The sequence below is a fragment of the Octodon degus genome, unplaced genomic scaffold, assembly GCF_000260255.1.
Source record: "Octodon degus isolate 3935 unplaced genomic scaffold, OctDeg1.0 scaffold00064, whole genome shotgun sequence".
In the NCBI taxonomy this organism is placed as follows: Eukaryota; Metazoa; Chordata; class Mammalia; order Rodentia; family Octodontidae; genus Octodon; species Octodon degus.
In genome coordinates this window covers 10,303,235-10,318,154 of record NW_004524640.1, presented here as the reverse complement: position 1 = coordinate 10,318,154, position 14,920 = coordinate 10,303,235, and the positions used below count along the sequence as shown (strand labels likewise).

The 14,920-nt window shown below is 56.6% G+C and overlaps 1 protein-coding gene across 6 annotated transcripts in view; it reads left to right on the top strand.

The window, feature by feature from the left end:
- Nucleotides 1-14,920, top strand: part of LOC101592056 (casein kinase I) — a 32,534-nt gene that overhangs the window by 10,384 nt on the left and 7,230 nt on the right. For 4 of the 6 annotated variants that reach the window (XM_023718972.1, XM_023718970.1, XM_023718969.1 and 1 more), the window contains exons 1-6: nucleotides 18-73; nucleotides 3,166-3,253; nucleotides 11,582-11,692; nucleotides 11,978-12,126; nucleotides 13,667-13,895; nucleotides 14,507-14,677. In XM_023718972.1, the coding sequence (XP_023574740.1) occupies nucleotides 3,178-3,253; nucleotides 11,582-11,692; nucleotides 11,978-12,126; nucleotides 13,667-13,895; nucleotides 14,507-14,677 (736 nt within the window). In that variant the 5' untranslated portion in view covers nucleotides 18-73; nucleotides 3,166-3,177. Of the gene's footprint in view, nucleotides 1-9; nucleotides 74-3,165; nucleotides 3,254-11,581; nucleotides 11,693-11,977; nucleotides 12,127-13,666; nucleotides 13,896-14,506; nucleotides 14,678-14,920 lie in introns of those variants that run through there. The other 2 variants (XM_004634615.2, XM_023718971.1) reach the window with 2 other exon arrangements.

Below are 14,920 nucleotides of genomic sequence, written 5' to 3'. Positions count from 1 at the left end.
CCGCCCCGGCGGGCCGCCCCCGCCCGCGGGAGCCCCCAGAGCAGCGGCCCGGCCCCGGCGCCTTCCTGGCGGGGTGAGTATCTGGGGGCCGCAGGCCGGCGGAGGGGCGCGAGCCGGGGGGGAAACGGGGCTCCCTCCGCCTCTTTGTTTTTGCTTGGAGGAGGGCGGGGAGGGCGACACACGCGCGTTCGCGCCGCGCAGAGGGGCGCAGTCCGGGCGCCGCCCGCCCGGCCCGGCGAGGACAAAGGCGCGGCCGGGGACGCGGAGGAGGGGGACTGTTATTTTGTACCCTTGCACAGAGGGGGCTCCCCCAGACCGGCGCTCCTCCAGCTGGGCTACCCCTTAGGCTCCAGCCCGGGGCGACCCCCGGCTAGGATTTGGGGCGGGCGAGGAAAGGATTGGGGCCGGGGAGCTGAGGGTAGCCGGTCCCGTGGGTTGGGGCTTCCTGGCCCAGCCCTGGGCTTCTGTAGGCTTCAGGATGTTCAGCAGCACCCCCCTCTCAGCACCCGGGTTCACTAAGGCTGTCCCCGCCTGTTGGAACGTCCTGAGGTCCCGGGGTGCTGGAGTGTGTGGTTCCCCCAGGCCACCAGCTTTGTTTTCCTTTGTGGAGCGAGGAATGGTGGGGGTTATTTATCAGCTGGGATTCTCCCGTTCCTCCCCTGTGAGAAACCCTTGTTCTGCGGGCGCTCGTGGGGCTAGAGCCCCGACCTTAGCGACGCCCCCAGCTCCTCCTATTGCCAAACTCGGAGTGAGGCCACCCCCCCAACTTTGCCCTGAGGGCTTTTTTTTTTTTTTTTTTTTTTTTAATTTATTCTTCCCTTGGCGTAGCCTCCCCAAGGGAGAAGGATTTGGGGAGTGAAAAGCGGAGTGTCTAAGTTGCTTCAAGTGAACGTCGGTGTTTGGGGCTCCTGGGTCTTAGGATCTGAGCCTTGCTTTCGGGTTTTATTTCCATGGTCAGTGACAGGGGTCCTGGCTCTGGGGAAGCGGGGAGGGCGTCAGGAAGTATAAACCCGGTCCGTGTGTGCCGCACTGCTTGGTAGTTGTCTGATTTTCCTAAGCGGATGAAACTCCTGAACCTTCCTGTCTGCCTTTTCCCCCCACTTTGTTTCTCCCTCCCTCCCCCACCCCACCTCTCTGGGAGTCGCAGCCACAGGACTGGATGGAAAGCTGCTCCGGCGCGTGGGGAAGCCCAGCGGCTCTCTTTTAGGGGGCTTTGAGAGGAGGTAGTGCCGGGACAGACTGTGCGATCCTGGGGACCCTGGCGTCTGGGTGGCAGTCATAGAGCCGTTTTGGGGTCCTATAGGCTGAGGGTTCGCCCCTCTCCTCCTCTGCGACAGCCCGGTGCGGGGAGGGGGCTGGGGGTCATGTGCAGTGTATTTATGTAAGACCCAGACAGAGGGCACGGGTATTTATATAACCCAGCGTGGGTATTTATGTAATATAGGATGCAGGGACATTTATGTTGATTTTCCTAACCTGTACTCTCCTGCCGGCCTCCCTTGTGTGGTCTCTGAATCCCCATTGATGGAAAATGGTTGGGGGGGATGCGCGTGCCCCCTCCCCCAGGACTGACTGCAGGCCCACCTGCTTGCCTGGCTCCAGTGGCAGGGACACTCAGGAGCTTGGTGGCGTGTGGTTGTGGGGCATGGGGGCTTCTGCAGATGTGGAGCATGTGCTGCTGGCAGCCACAGCACCTCTGCTGGGCCAGGTCGAGCATGTGGGCAAAGGCTGGGATTTTGGCTGGCACGGGGTGGCAGCTCCTTCCTTGCGGCTGTTGGAAGGCTGTGCCCTCGCCCGCGGGGAGCTGTGTGTTTGTCCCAGCCAGGAGCTGTTAGTTGCATGGCTCCATCCTGACAGGGTGGTCTCACCTGACCATCAAGGGAGTAAGTCTGCCCTACCTTCGGTCCCTGGTGGTCTGGTGGCTGGGGGGTGACCCTTGGCATGGGAAAGGACAGTTCATTGGTGTTTTCCCATCTTCTATTTTGCCTCCTGGCTCTGGCATAAAATAAACCTCCGTGTGGTGTGTGTGTGTGTGTGACCGTCCCCATCTGGTGGGGCATCGGGACCCTTTTGGGGTCCTAGGCAAGACTGCCATGGACTTGCTGGCTGGTGTGGGCACAGTGGCCTGACCTCCTTGGGCCTGAGTCCCCTCCTGGTCACCCTCCTACTATCTTGTAAACACAGAGATTGCAGGTACCCTCTTCTTCCCTATCCATGTCTGCCAGTCCATGTCCCCCGCCCCCGGCAGGTGAAACTTCCCCGGGGACTTTGAGTTCCTCATTTGGCCAGGGCCCTGGCTGTGAGCTGGAGGCATCTAGGTCCAGTCCACGGAAGCAGGGAAACTGCTCCAATCAGAGAGGGCCCTTGCTGCCCTACCAGCAGTTTGAAGCTTGGGTTGGCTTAGAGCTGCTCAGGTCAGAAGGACGTGGGCCAGAGTATTCCCTCCAAGGGGTGCCAGGGAAAAGGCCTGAGTGCTTTGCTGGCGTCGTGAGTGGGGGGCAGATGAGATGACTGGATTCTTGTGTCCTCCGAGTGGGGTCAGACCACCCCTCCTTTTGGGCACATGGGGACCTGGTGAGTCCTGGCCAGGCAAAATGCAGAGGACGGACCTCCAGTGCTCCATGGTGGGGTTGGGGGTATTGGGGCCCTGTCATTTCAGAGGCCTGAAAAGGTGCACAAGGTCCCCTTTGGGACCCCATCCCTGGAGCTTGGTGCCTGCTGGGGAGGCCTGTGGCGGTGCCTCTAGGATGTCCGCTCTGCTGGGACCCTTCCTCACTACCGTCTTTGTCCTTCATTTCCCTCTCAGTCTTGGTCTATGGTGACCATTCCTCCTCTCAAGAGCTTCCTATGATAGGGTCCCCGTAAGAGTGTTCCCCGGAGGGACACTGTCTCTTGCCTGTTGTTTCCTCTCAGGCCTCGGTGCCCATTCTGCCTTTGGCCAAGCCAGGCTGAGCGCTGTTGTGAGCCTCAGCTGGGAGGGTGGATTAGCAGGACCTGGCACCTGCTTGCCCTCAAGCAAAGTAACTTCCTAGATGGGGGTGGGGGGCTTCCAGGTCCCTGGTGGCTTTGTCTGCTGTTTGACGGGAAGGGGTATAGTCCATCCTCAGGGGTCGCTCTTCCCAGATCTGCATTCTCTGACCCCACCATTTCTGCCTCCCTCTGCAGCAAGCGTGAACCATGGAGCTGCGTGTGGGGAATAAGTACCGCCTGGGTCGTAAGATCGGGAGCGGATCCTTTGGGGACATCTACCTGGGTAAGTGTCCGGCCACCAGGGTCTCACAGGCTGGAGCCAGAACTTTGCTCCCGTGGTGGGCAGTGCCTCTAGGCGGCTCCAGCTGGGGAAGGGAGGCAGCCCGAATGGAGGGAGGAGGGTGGTTTGCTTTGTTTTGGTTTTTTGAAACAGAATTTGATTTTAAAGGCTGACCTTAAACTCACTGTATAGACCAGGCTAGCCTGGAATTCCTCCTGCCTCAGCCTCCCAAGTGCTGGGATCACAGGGGTGCTCCACCCACCCAACCCAAGAGCATGTTTTTAGCTCCTATTCCCCACTGTGGCTGACTGGGGTCTCCAGCTAGGCATGGGAAAGCCCAGACTGTGGTGTATCTTTTGAGCCTGGTAGAAAGATGCTGATGCAAGAAAGGAGGCCTGGGCCTCTACGTGACCCCCATCAAGGGCCCACATACTGCAGCCCAGGCTGGCCTTGGGATGGATGACACAAGGCTGGGGTCTCCTAGGGACCCTCCCTTTCTGGGTATGCTGAGTTTGTCCCAATAGAGTCATTTAAACTGACACCTCCGACTGCTTCTGGACTAAAGGGGGACGGCTCTCGTGAGGGGGCGCGGCTGCTGCAGCCCACAGGGTGCAGCCATGAGTACAACTCTCCCTCTGCAGCTGTGGGTCTGCAGCGAGATTTCCAGGCGGCGATTTTGATTAGAGGGCCTTGGAGTTGTGGGAGCAGGCTGCAAGACCTCTGGATGGGCTTTCTCCTTTCTCCTCATCCTGCCATCACTGCACCCTCTGAGGCAGGCCTGAACCACCTCCTTGGACAGGAAAAATAAACAGGTTCTGGCCTAGACAGAAGGAACTGAGTCCGCATGCTGCGAGCACCCATTCAGACCCCAGGGCACCCCTCCAAAGCGGACAGCGAGCCTCAGGGCTGGGGACAGGGACAGGACACCCTGTTTTCCAGGTACTCACCTGGGGAGCCTGGGTGAAGCTGGGTGCTGTGGGGTCAAGGTGACCACCCAAGGTCACTGCAGAAAACCAACAAAGGTGCTCTGTACACCTACCACCTCTACTCGGGGAAGAATGGAGCGGACAGCATGGGAGATGCAGACAGGCCTGGGTTCCACCTCACTTCTTTTTCTTTTTCTTTTCTTTCTTTCTTTCTTTCTTTTTTTTTTTTACTGTATTTGGTACAAGATCTCACTACACAGATTGGACTTGTAGTGATCCTCCTGTTTTTAGCCGCCCCAATGCTGAGATTATAGGTATGCGCCACCATGCCCAGTCTCAGTTGTTGGTTCAGCATACCTGGGGGCAGGGCTGGTGCAGCATGTGGTGCCAGGGATCGACCCCCGTCCCTGTGCTTGCCTAAGCAAGTGCTTAGTTTGCTGAGCTATCTTGCTGGCCCTCCACCCACACTTTTTGCAGCCCTATCGGATTACAGGCTGAAGTGCCAACCATGCACAGTCCCCTGCCAGGCCTGAAGTAGCCTACACTCCTTACAAATATCCTCCCAGTTCACAGTGGAGGGAGGGAGGTAGAACTGGTTGGAAGGCTTTCTCTAGTAAAGCCCAGACATAAATGTAGACCCACCTACTTAGGAGGCTGAGGCAGGAGGATCACTTGAACACAGGAGTTGGAGACCAGCCTGGGCAACTCAGTAACACTTCCTCCCTGAATTAATTAAGTGAAGGTCTGTGTTCCCTCTCCCTCACCAGTGCTCAGCACGAGGCCTGCCCACAGTGGTGTCCAGCAAGGGTGGTCAGATACATAGAGAATGGACTGTAGTGTGCCGAAGCCTCACTGCACCCAGGTAGAAAAAGGTTCGGATTTAGAGGCTGAGCCCAGTTCAGATTCCCTTAGTCTTTCTCTTTTGCTTGTTTGAGACAGGGTCTTGCTGTGCAGTTCAGGCTGGTCTTTTTTTTTTTAATTTTTTTTCATTTTAACATTTGTGTGTGTGTGTGTGTGGCCAGCTCAGCCCACCAGGGGGCGGGGCTGGCTGGCATGTGGTGCTGGGGGATTGAACCGCGGTCCCTGATGCCTTGCCAAGCTTGTTCCAAGGAGATGCTTTAGACCACTGAGCCATCTCTCCAGCCCCTTCAGGCTGGTCTTGAACTTGTAACAGTCCTCCTGACTCAGCCTCCCAAGTGTTGGGATTACAGGCATGTCTCAACCACACCTGGCTGCTTTTTCTCATTTGCTGTGATAGGTCACCTTTTCTCTCTTAGCCTAGGTATCCTTGTCGATGCCGCAGGGGTCAACACCCATCTCCCTCTGTAGGTGAAACTTGGGTGGATGTAGAGACCCGAGGCTCCTGGGCTCAGGACTGGGGGCAGCTCCTGATCAGATGTGTGCCCCCACACAGTGCCCTGTCTATGCCCTCTCACTGCCAAGGAGCGAGCCTCGAAGCCCCTAACAGGAAGCTGCAGCCCAGAGTTATTGAGAAAGTCAGTGTCCCTAGCTCCTGCGGTCACCTCCCTGGGGGCAGAACTTCCTGTTTAGCCAGCGAAGCTTCTCATTTATCTTAGAATCTAGGTCCCAGCTACTCCTTTTTATATTGGCTCTGGAGTTGGTTGAGCTTGAATTAGGATGCTGGCTTCTTCCTTTAAGCTATGTACTCATTTATTTAATTTAATTTTTTAGTTCTTTAAATTGAGAGTCTTTCTGTGTAGTTCAGGTGGGCCTTCAACTCACTGTGTGGCCCAGGGTGACCTCAAACTCCAGGCAGTCCTCCCTGCCTCAGCTTCCTGAGTGCTGGGATTATAGGTGTGCACCACCTCCTCGCCAGGCACTGGCTGTCTTTGTATTTAGCCGTGTGCTGTGGGGTAAGTCTTGAGTCCTGTGAGCCTTGGTGTCCCTGTCCAGGATAGTCATGCAGGTTGATGAGCTCCTGCTTGCCAAGGCTCTGGGGCCTCTCCATCCTAGGAGCCAGGCACAGTTCTCCTGTCTGGACTTCACTGGATGTGAGGGTGTCGGGGGCCTGTCCTGACGTACCTTCCTGTCCTGTCCATCCTGGGCCCCTACCCTGCAGGGATGGAGACAGTGGTGACCGGAGGCCTTCCCGTCTGGTTCCCTTTGTTCAGGGCTCTGGCCATGTCCTCCACATGGCCTGGGCCAGGGCCTGATGCCAGATGGCCTCTGCAGGTGGGACTCAGCACAGTGTCCAAGCGCTGCTTTCCAGGATCAGCCATGGGCGCACGTGCGGCTGCCAGGCCCCAGCTCTTCTCCGGGCCCCCAGCCCGCATCATAAGGGAACAGTTGGGAGAATGGGGCATTGTGTACAGACAGCCTTGAGGTGGTTTCTTGGGGTCCAGAGGTGCCTGGGCCTGCACCCTCTTGCCGGCTCCAGGGCATACTCTTGGGCTTCTGATAGGTGAGTGGCAGAGTTGCTGCTGGGGTAGGGAGTGTCCCTATCACCCCAAAGTCTCCAAGTCCCCAGCTGTGTATCTGTAGAATGCTTCTGTGTGAGGGCCGTCACCCCCTTTCCCACCTACAGCTTCCCAAGGTTTCAACCCTGCTGGGTGGGCCAGACCCAGGCTCTTGTTTGTCCAGGTTTTGGTTTAGGGGTCTGACCAGACTGGCATCCTATGCCTGAAATGAGGCCATTTTGGCCATTCTTAGGCAGGCCCAGCCCACTCATCTCCCAACACAGCCGCCAGGAAGGAAGCCGAGGTGGCTGCCCCCTCCAAGGCTCCTCTACCTCTTTCCCTCGCTCCCTCCACGTGGCCAGTGGCCTTTGTTGCTCCCCCAGCAGGCGTGCTGTGCTCCTCCAGGGCAGGCCTGCCCCAGCTGGTCCAGCCCTGCTGCCTGCCAAGTGCACAAGTGCCATGCTAGGGAATTGGAATGGAGAAAAGCACAAGGGCTCTGGAGCCACATTTCCAAACCTGGCCAGCTGCCAAACCCCTCTGCACCTCCTTTTGGTGGTTGAGAGAATTCGGGGAGTCAGAAAAGAGCCAGGCAGCTTCCGGATAGGAATGCAAAACGCGGGGTCCAGGCCGTCGGGGAGGCAGCTGAGGCAGAAGGTTCCCGGCACTCTGAGGTCAGAAGACTTTGCCCAGCAGTTTGGGTTCCTGTCAGTGGGAAGTTGTGTGGCGAATGGGCATTTGGTCCTTGGTGACTCAGTTTCTCTGTGTGTCAAAGATTGATGCAGAGTAGTTCTTGCAGGTGGGCTCCCAGGCCGAGGGGACTCCATCTCCTGCCTCCTTGCCGAGTCACCGGCATCCTTGACCGCTGCTCCCTGTCCCTTCAAGCCCCTTGGATCGTTTCTCATACACCAGTGAATCGCAGTGTGTATGTGTAAGGAGGCGGATGTAGTCCCCCCAGGGGCTTTGTCACAGTTAGGAGATGGTTTTGGTTATTACACTCACGGAAGGTGGTGGGGAAGCGGTAGCTACTGGTACATAGGAGGTAGATGTGAGGACTGCTTGTGTTCCCCACAATGCCCAGGACAGACCCACAAAACAAACTTTGTGGCCCTGAATGTCAGTGCTGCTGAGTTTGGCCCCTCCGTGATTGCACCCCTGTCCCTGTCCTTGCCACCCAGCCTGAAAGCTGAAGTGTCTTGGCAGCCCCTAAAGACCCTTCCAACCTTGCCCTCCCACAGGGCTTCCACCGTCTTCAGCTGCATCAAACCCCTCAGAGTTGGCAGCATCCCCCACCAGGCCTTTGCAGGTTAGGGTTAGGGTTAAGCTTGCATGGACCTGCTTCTGTGCCAGGAGCCCAGGGAGAGGCTCCTTTCCCCAGAGGATGGCTTATTCCTGCTTCATTTGTTCCTGTGCGGCCGCCGATGCCCCCTCCCACCCGCTTGTCACAGCCTGGGCCAGTTGGCCCTTCCTCACTAGCCCCGTCCCCATGGTGGAGCAGGAACCATGTGCCAAGCACTCTGCAAGGCCACCTGCACTGTATCTCTAAATGTTTATTAGCACGTGTTTGCACTACGTAATTGCTCACTGGATTTAGCCTTCTAGTTGTCTTTACTTTGGCCCAAACATGAAAATACGTAGACAATACCAAAAATGAAACCACAGAAATCTGTAAAAGAAGCAGGCCACAAAAGATCACATACTGTGTCGTTCTATTTTTGTAAAATGTCCAAAATTGGTAGAGCTGAGGCTGGAGAGTACAGTGGTGGTTGCCATGGTGTGGGTGCTGGGAGGGGATGGAGGCATTCAGGTATCAGTTGTGTGACAGTCACCCAGATGTGTGAATGCGCTGAGGGTTATTGAGCTAGTTGTACTCTGCAAGGGGGTGAATGGCGGAGCACATAAACTTTATCTTGGTAAAGAGCGTAATAAGTGGAGACACAGGGCAAGGTGTCCGAGGAGTCCCCAGCCCTGGCACAGGTCCCTCACGTTCTTTATGTGGACGCAGCTCCTTACTTCCCCACCTTGTTTTGAAACTAAGGAGAGCCCAGAATTCATGTTCTGTGCTTTGCTTTTTCACTTCCTGGCTCTGGAGATCTTCCACTTCTGCCCAGAGGGCGCGTCTTTGTTCTCCCCCCCCCCCCATTGTGTTCTGTTTCTTGGATGGGCTGTTCTTCCTTTAACCAGACCCCGGATGATGGGCACTTGGGTCCCTTCCAGGTTGCGACTTCTGTAAACAGCAGACAGTGCACGGCCTTGTCTGGGCCTCACTTTGCACTGTGCAAGGACGGCGGCAAAAGCTGCAGCTGTGGCGTTGCTGGTCAGAGCTGGGTGGTGGCAGTGACCCTCCTGTCCCTGAGCCTGCCCCAGGCGGACAGATGCAGGCTGTCTCACCATGGGGCTTTGGGCAGTCCTGGCGGACAAATCGTCTTCAGGGACATTGTGATATGCACTCCTCTCACGAGGAGGTAGCGCAACGGTTCCTCTGGGTGAGCCGCTCCTATTAACCATCTCCTCTGTCTCTCGATGGTGGTGTTCGGCCCCTTTGCCTTGCTTGCGGCTGTCTTTCTCCTGGTTTGGGAGCTCATTAGCTGTTTTGTTCTTTGTCCGTCGCCAGAACTGTGAGCATGGCTGCTTCCTGGGGCTGTGCCACACAGAGGGCAGGGCAGGTCCAGGTGTGTCATCGCAGGAGCCGGGCCTCTGCATTGTTTTTAAATGGCCTCGGGGTATCAAGGGGTAAAAAAAGCCTTCCCCTAAGGTTGCATGGGACCCTTCCTTGGGCACCACTCAACTGAGAGTATGAGCCTGTCACCTTGAAGGCATGTCCGCCTTGCCTGTCCTGTCCTCTGCCTTCTCTTCATGGAGGTAACTACCAGCTGACTGCTTATTTTTCTGAGACAGGGTCTTGCTATGTAGCTCTGGCTGGCCTTGATTGAACTCATCATGTAGCCCATGTTGGTGTTGAACTCAGCGATCCTCCTGCTTCAGCCTCCCAAGTACTGGGGTTACAGGTCTGTGCCACCCTGTCCGGCCCAGTTGACATTTTAAATTATTCCATTTTGTCTTAGTTTTTTTGGAGAAGGGTTCTGGCTACACAGCTAAGCTGGGCACGAACTCTGCAGCCTTCCTGCCTCGACCTCCGCTCCAGGCAGGGCTGGGATTGCAGGCATGCACCAACACAGAGTCATTTCCTTTGGTTGAAAGTTCTGTCATGCTTCTACTAACCCTGAACTGTGTGGTTAGTTTTGTGTGTTTTGATGTCAAGTCAAAACTATCAGTTTCTTTCTCTCCCTTATTAAAACATGAGGTGTTGTTCCCAGGACCAAATGAAGTACTTCCAAGTGTGCAGCTTGGTGGCTTTCACTGCAGGGTCATGCGGCCCTCCCTCATCTTCCAAAACATTTTTCTGCACGCTTGCCCAGTAAGCAGCCGCTCTCCACTTTATTGCCCTCCTGCCCCAGACAGCCACTCATGTACCTTCTTACTTAGAGCATTTTCCTATCCGGGGCATTTCCTATACTCTCTGGCCTCTTGTGTCTGGCTTCTCTCACTGAACAGAACATTTCTGAAAGTCATCCAGATGGCTATGTATCAGTGCTTCTTTACTTTTCATGGCCGAGTAATATTCCACCGTGTGGGTGGGCCACGTTCTGTCACTCCATTCACCTACTGGTGTGTGCTTGCGTTGCTTCCATTTCGCAGGGCTCTTGTAAGGAGGGCTGCTGCCCAGAGTTGGAGAGGTGGGAGTAGCCCCGTTGCGTGAGGCTGTCATTTGCCCCTCTTCACTGTCTCCCTGGGTCCCATGTTGGCCACTCTGCTGCTGCTGGGCCTCTGGTGTATTGGCTCCTGGGTGTGTCCTTGTCCTTTCCCCTGGTATACAAGAGTTGCTTGGGGACAGGTTTGTGACTTTTACCAGACCCTGGAAAGAGGCCTACCCGCTGGTGCTTTGCCTCTTTTTTGTGGCCTTCGCAGGCTCTGGGCCTTGCCCTGGTTGTGGTGCGAGCCGATGTGCCGAGGACCCCGGTGGGCCTCCCCCTTGACTGGAGGTGCCGCCGTCTCAGCTCACCCTCCCCGGGTTTTTCTGGTGCTGTGTCTGCTGCCATTCTGTTTGGTCGCCTGTATGATGCTGTCGCTGTTCACCCCGGGTGCTTCGAGGGCAACCCCTGCCCCTGACAGTAGCCCCGTGGCCTCCAGTTCAGCTCACCACTGGAACTGGGGAAAGTGAGGCACGGTGCCATTTGCAGTTGCTCGTTCTTGGAGTTCCTGAAGTATGTGGTGGGTCCAGGCTGAGCTGGGCCTTGGGGCGCATGAGGGTGTTTTCTTTAGAGCCCCTTGAGAGGCTGCAGTAAGAGCTCAGAAGGGGGTAGGGAGAGGTGCAGAGGTGCGCAGAAGCCTCTCTGGAGCCGACCATTACTGGCTGTGTGACCCCAACTGGGTGTGTTTTCTTGCCTGTACAGAGAGGGTGAGGCCTCAGTGAGAGAAAAGGATGCTGGGGTAGATGTCTAGGGTGGCTCCTAAAGGTGTGAGTGGACCTGGCCCGGGCATGGGTTTGGTCCTGGGCTGTCCAAGTTTCTTGGGGCTCAGGCTGGTCTGGGTGGGCTCCCCGCCCTTCTTCTGTACTCGCCCTTTAGTCGTCTTCTCTCTCCAGGACTCCCTTCTGTCCTTTAGCTGGTCTCTGAGCCTTCTGTGCCCTGACCCCACCCTCAGTGCACCCAGCTCTCCTTTGGTGTCTCACCCCCCCGCCCCCACCCAGTCCATCTTCCATCTTTCCCTGGACACCTGTTACTGTTCCCTCCCCTCTGGAAGCCTTTGCTGACCTCCCCCTGCCACCCCTCTGTGCCCTGTAGCACCCTCTCCTGCCTTTCAGCCTTCCTTAGAGGACCTGTGTACCTGGGGAGGGCAGCTGTCAGGTTGGCCCCAGGCCAGGGGCACAGCAGTCTGGGGACCACCCAACCCGCAGGATGACTGCTGCTTTGTTTCCTCTGTCCTGGTAGGTGCCAACATTGCCTCTGGTGAAGAAGTGGCCATCAAACTGGAGTGTGTGAAGACGAAGCACCCACAGCTACATATTGAGAGCAAGTTCTACAAGATGATGCAGGGAGGAGGTGAGGCGAGGAGGGGCTGGGCAGTGCTGAGTGTGCAGATGGTGCAGGGGGAGAGGCTGGGGCAGGGGTGTGAGTATGCAGATGTTCAGGGGAGGACAGATAGGTGGGGCCTGGCCGGGGCTGTGAGTATGCAAATATTTAGGAAGGGGCTGCAAGTATGCAGATGATGCAGGGGAGGGGCTGCAGGAGGGATACCTCTGGGACAGGGCTGTATGCCCATGCAGACGATGCGGGGTTGGAGGAGATGGCCCTGACCACCCTGACCACCCTCTTTCCTGGCCCCAGTGGGGATCCCATCCATCAAGTGGTGCGGGGCCGAGGGCGACTACAACGTGATGGTCATGGAGCTGCTGGGGCCCAGCCTGGAGGACCTCTTCAACTTCTGCTCTCGCAAGTTCAGCCTCAAGACGGTGCTGCTCCTGGCCGACCAGATGGTGAGTCCCCCACCTCCCCATCTGGCCAGGTCGCTTCCCTCGCGGCTTCTGTTTCCGAGAGGTGCCGGTGGGCGGGCGCAGGATCCCAGCCGCGCATCCTGCTGGGGGGAGGGGGTGCTGCTGGAGGAGGAGGCAGAGAGATAAGGACGTAGCAGTCTTGGGGTGTTTGTTTATAGTACAGATTCCAGGCCTGACTCCAGCCACCAAGCCAGGCTTGGAGGACGGGGCCCAGCATGCGCGTCCTGTGATTTTAAAGTGTGTGATCACGGAGACTGGGGGCTGGCTCCTGCCCCGTCCTGGGAACAGAGGTGAACTGCCAAGCCTCTCGGAAGCTCAGTCACCTGATGTGAGCCCCATTTGCTAGCTGTAGGGATTATGGAGGATGCTAAGTAGTGCCCAGGCCAGAGCAGGTGTTAGGGTGACAACAAGGAAAGCTTTTTCAAAAATATCAAACCAGGGCTGGGGAGATAGCTCAGCCCTGGAGCATTTGCCTAGCATACATGAGGCCCACAGTCTGATTCCCGTCATCTCTCTTTTTTTTTTTTTTAATTTTATTTATTTGTGTGTGTGTGTGTGTGTGTGTGTGTGTGTGTGTGTGTGTGTGGTCAGCCCAACAGGGGCGGGGCTGGCTGGCATGTGGTGCTGGGGGATCGAACCGCGGTCCCTGTGCTTTGCTAAACTTGTTCCAAGTAGGTGCTTTAGACCACTGAGCCATCTCACCAGCCCCCCGTCATCTCTTAAAAATAGTTTTAACCTGATGTGGAATGTGCCGATCTCGCTGTGGTCTGGTCTGCAGCTGGCCTGCGGAGTCTGCAGACAGCTTACAGTTTTAGGCCAGACATGCACCATGCAGGGAGACGGGTCCTCCTAGGCCGGTGGTGAAACTTAGAGCAGCTCCCAGAGAGTTCTGGGTGTCCTGCAGCCAGAGGCCCAGAGCTGGCCGGAGCCACCTGAAGACACGTCATGTGCAAGGACATTTGAGCTTCAGAAACTCCCTTAAAGGGAAAAGAAAGGTTTTTAAAACAAAACAAGTCCTTTAAAGGGAAGAGAGAGAAAAGGGTGACTTTGGTGTCCTTTGGAGCTAGATGAGGAGCTCTTTGTTTAGAGTCCTCTTGTCCCTGCGGGGTTTGGGCTTGGTGCCTCCTGCCCTCCATCTCCCCACTCTGCTCAGTCCGTGCCCCTGGCCCCCTGGTTTTGGGGCAGAACCACGCTGCTGCTTTGTGCAGGGGCCCTGCTGCCTCACCTGCCGTATCCTCCCTTCTGGGTCTGCTGTTAATTTTTTTCTTCGTCTCAGCCTGTCTCACAACACGTTTTCTAAATCTCTCCAAGCTCCTCCTAATGTCACTTTCTCCAGGAAGCCTTCCCTGACCTGCCCTTTGAAATCATCCTTCACAGTTGAGGACAGATCTTTCTCTCTGGCCAGGGTAGGGACCATGTGTCATTGGCCATCTCTGGAGCCCCAGTGCTGGGTCTAACCCACCATGGTGAAGGCAGCTCTGTTAAGCCCTTGCTAAATGACTTGCTGTTCTCCTACCCCCAGATCAGCCGAATAGAGTATATCCACTCCAAGAACTTTATCCACCGGGACGTCAAGCCCGACAACTTCCTCATGGGCCTAGGAAAGAAAGGCAACCTGGTATACATCATCGACTTTGGCCTGGCCAAGAAGTACCGGGACGCTCGCACCCACCAGCACATCCCCTATCGGGAAAACAAGAACCTGACTGGCACTGCCCGCTATGCCTCCATCAATACCCACCTGGGCATTGGTGAGTGTGTGCTTGGCTGGAGGCTCCTGGGCATTTGGTTTTTGGTTTTGTTTTAGGGTTGAGACGGTCTTACTATATAGTTCAGGGTTCAGGCTAGCCTCAAACTCACTCTGTAGCCCAAGCTGGCTTCAACCTCAGAGTGATCCTCTTGCTTCAGCCTCCCAAGTGGTGGGATTTCAGGCATGTGCCACCATGCCGGGCTCCTGGGGACTTTGTTGGAGGCTCCCTGAGACAGTTCCCATTGTTCCCTTCATAGAGGTATGGATATGGCCCCTTCATGGGCTCTGTTGAGTTCCCTTTCATACCACCAGGAAATGCAGGCACAAAGGTTTAACCCAGACAGCTTAAGAACATGAACTTTAGTTAGTGCAGGAGCCAGACTTTCCTGGGCCCGTCTCATGCCGCAGCTTGTGCCCTTCTGCGCAGTGGGCCAGGCGAGGGGGTGCCTACTGGTAGTTGTTGAATGACATAGTGGCTGAGCTGGAAGAACTGGGTCCAGGCGGAGCTGAGAAAGCTCTGCCTCGGGCCCTTCTCCTCTGGGGGAGGAGGAGAGAGGGCTAGACCAGGGCTGCTCTGGGACCCTGCCGTTGATCTCCCCTGTGCCCCCACAGAGCAAAGCCGCCGCGACGACCTGGAGAGCCTGGGTTATGTGCTCATGTACTTCAACCTGGGCTCCCTGCCCTGGCAGGGCCTCAAGGCGGCCACCAAGCGCCAGAAGTATGAGAGGATCAGTGAGAAGAAGATGTCCACACCCATCGAGGTCCTCTGCAAGGGCTACCCCTGTGAGTGGCCACCTGCGGGCGCAGTTCCTCTGTCTGAGGCCAAGCTAGGGCCACCCCTGGCCCAGAGAACATGAGTCACGGGTGCTCTGCTGCTGCACAGCCTGGGCCTGGCTGTACGCACCGTGTCCCCAGCCCACGCTCAGTTCCCAAGGGCCCTCTCCCAGCCTGAGTGGGTGGAGGGGGGAAGGGAAGTTCACTGCCTGTAGCCCGGGTCATACAGGGGTCAGATTCACTGCTGGACTC